General features: G+C 34.6%; 1 protein-coding gene across 1 annotated transcript; it reads left to right on the plus strand.

The window, feature by feature from the left end:
• The first annotated feature begins 223 nt into the window (after positions 1–223).
• LOC108355130 (serine/threonine-protein kinase Doa-like) lies at positions 224–2,542 on the plus strand. The gene is made up of 3 exons (XM_017606303.1): positions 224–365; positions 437–645; positions 2,346–2,542. Exons 1-3 carry the CDS (start codon positions 322–324, stop codon positions 2,477–2,479), a joined length of 387 nt encoding a protein of 128 aa, XP_017461792.1. The 5' UTR covers positions 224–321; the 3' UTR covers positions 2,480–2,542.
• The last annotated feature ends 69 nt before the right edge of the window (positions 2,543–2,611 follow it).

Below are 2,611 nucleotides of genomic sequence, written 5' to 3' on the forward strand. Positions count from 1 at the left end.
TATTTTTTGAACGAATTTCCGTCATCTCTTATCAAGTTTGGTTTGAAGGCAAACCGGTTTCGGTGTTGTACCATTTTTATTTTCTTCAAACCAAACTTGACAAGCAGTGACGGAATTTCGTTCCAAAATACATCTATCTATCTTCCCACCCTTTCGTACAAATAAACCAACACCAATAAATAGTTCGTGTTCAACTACTAAAACTATAAATTTTATTTTAATCCTTATTATTTTCTCTACTTTCCATACAGCTGCATACTCTTCGAATTATATCTGGGCATCACACTCTTCCAAACGCACGACAATCGTGAGCATCTCGCGATGATGGAGCGTATATTGGGCCAAATACCATATCGTATGGCACGGTAATGCAAAGCTAAACATGCTTACATATTTTAACGTGCAGTATACTTCATAAAATTCGATTAATGTATAGCAATCATTGTCATTACAGCAAAACAAAAACAAAATACTTCTATCACGGTAAGTTGGACTGGGATGAGAAGTCATCGGCTGGACGTTATGTACGTGATCATTGTAAGCCATTGTTTAGATATCAAATGAGCGATACCGAAGATCATTGCGAGCTCTTTGATCTGATCAAGAAGATGTTGGATTACGAGCCATCACAACGGATTACGTTAGGTAAGTGAGAATGGGGCATGCTAATGTGAGACAAAATAAAGTGAAATGTTAAAAAAAAATAAAAAAAAATTATGTATAATATTTGTCGTAACTTGAGAGTGTTGTTGTTACTGTCCGTGGTACTTTTATTGTTAACAGTGAAAGTGATAAGAATAAAAATATTTTAATACACTGACCCTATACTAATATCGTGAATTGCGTTAGCATGCCGACCTCGTAGTGCTTTGAGTAGCATTCAATTTAAAAATTAGTTTTTAGGGTTGGACAATTATTTTAAAATATTTGCAACAAAATATATAAACAAGCAACCGTGAAAGATCAAGCTCGTTTTCACTTTGAATGTTAATTATAATTTTCTAACAGAATTTTTTTTACAATAATAATAACAAATTCTTTGTGTTTGTTGTATTTTGTAATCTCCTGCAATTGCATTTCATATATAAAATAACAAGGTAAGCATCTCTGGAACATACACACCTTAATATATGCAGTGAGTATAACAAAAATTTGTATATTTTTAATGTTCACGGTAAAGAAATGCAATTGTAGGGCGGATATTTGAAAATTAAGCTTCATTAAGTAAAAAGCAGAAGACGTATTTTTAGACTCGAAAGTATATCTAGTGTAAAGTTTCAAGAAAATACGTACTCATGTTATTATTATAACGAATTTTTGCTGGGAATTGCAATGACAAAAAAGTGTGTGGTGAGATAAATATTTTTTACGCCTACCCTCAGTCGGGAAAATGAAGCGCGCTTGTAAAAAAAAAGTGCCTTCAAACAGGGCTTTTGCACTAAGACCCCTTTAGAGGCTGTAGAAGATTTTTAAATAGCCTTAAAGGCTGGCAAGAAAGTGTTGTTCCAAAGCAATGAAAGTAAAGTAAAGAAACACTCGCGTTAGGCTGTGGCCAGTCCTTGCAAGAAAAGGTGTTAAGAAACGACAGAGAAAGCCCCATCGCTACAGAATGTCCGAAATAAGGGCTCCTGGAGGAAGTTTTTTTTTCCCAAATTTGCGTCTGGTTTGTTACAAATGTAATGGCGCAGGTTTATTTAATGTCCAATTATATCACTAAAACTTTTATCATTTCAATGACCAGAGGAAATNAAATATCCTAAATAAGGGCTCCTGGAGGAAGTTTTTTTCCTAAATTTCCGTCTGGTTTGTTACAAATGTAATGGCGCAGGTTTATTTAGTGTCCAATTATATCACTAAAACTTTTATCATTTCAATGACCAGAGGAAATTCGACACTAGACTAGCAGTAACAACGGCGCTCAATACAAGATTTAATATTTACTATAAAGTATTGAAATTTTACTAAAGGTGTCAATATGCTAATTATCAATTCCTTTTCATTTCATTTATTGCGAACACATTAGTCAAATAAGATCTCTCGTTTCTGCAGCATTGCCAATATCTCTTTGCTCCTGCAACACTCATAGTATATATGTATGTGAATATATGTACCAATTTTCATTGCTCCACGAGCTCTTAAAATTTATTCTAAATCGATATCTTGAATCGTTATTTCACACTTCATGAGAAAGCACAGTTGCTATGAAATCATTTAGATTTTTGGCCAATACGCCAAGCGTATTGCAAAACCTTTAGCCGAGTTTCAGTTCTTTCAAGGCAAACTAATCCATTTTACATCAATAATATTACTAATCTATTTTCTATTTCATTACTCTTCCTCTCTAGGTGATGCGCTACGACATCCATTCTTCGACAAGCTTCCACCGCACCAACGCGTTGGCGACGTCGGCAACAATAAGCAGGCCGTCTCTTCGGGCAGCAGCAGCAGTCGTGAACGTTCGCATAGCTTGTCAAGATGAGATTTAGCGCGATTTGGTTATTGTTAATTAAAATTAGAATTGCAACAAGGAACAACAGAGAAATAGAAGAAGGAACAACACGAACTACAAATATACAAACAAAATATATGGTGCAGCAATGAGTAGAGAGAA

Source organism: Rhagoletis zephyria, unplaced genomic scaffold (assembly GCF_001687245.7).
Source record: "Rhagoletis zephyria isolate East Lansing unplaced genomic scaffold, Rhagoletis_zephyria_1.1 Rzeph_scaffold_42559, whole genome shotgun sequence".
In the NCBI taxonomy this organism is placed as follows: Eukaryota; Metazoa; Arthropoda; class Insecta; order Diptera; family Tephritidae; genus Rhagoletis; species Rhagoletis zephyria.

What these genes read in the sequence shown, in the direction of transcription:
- LOC108355130 (XM_017606303.1), top strand. Translation starts at nt 322, where the DNA reads ATGATGGAGCGTATATTGGGCCAAATACCATATCGTATGGCACG. An exon ending in ATACCATATCGTATGGCACG is followed by an intron (nt 366 to 436) that starts GTAATGCAAAGC and finishes ATTAATGTATAG; the next exon opens with CAATCATTGTCATTACAGCA. An exon ending in ATCACAACGGATTACGTTAG is followed by an intron (nt 646 to 2,345) that starts GTAAGTGAGAAT and finishes CTTCCTCTCTAG; the next exon opens with GTGATGCGCTACGACATCCA.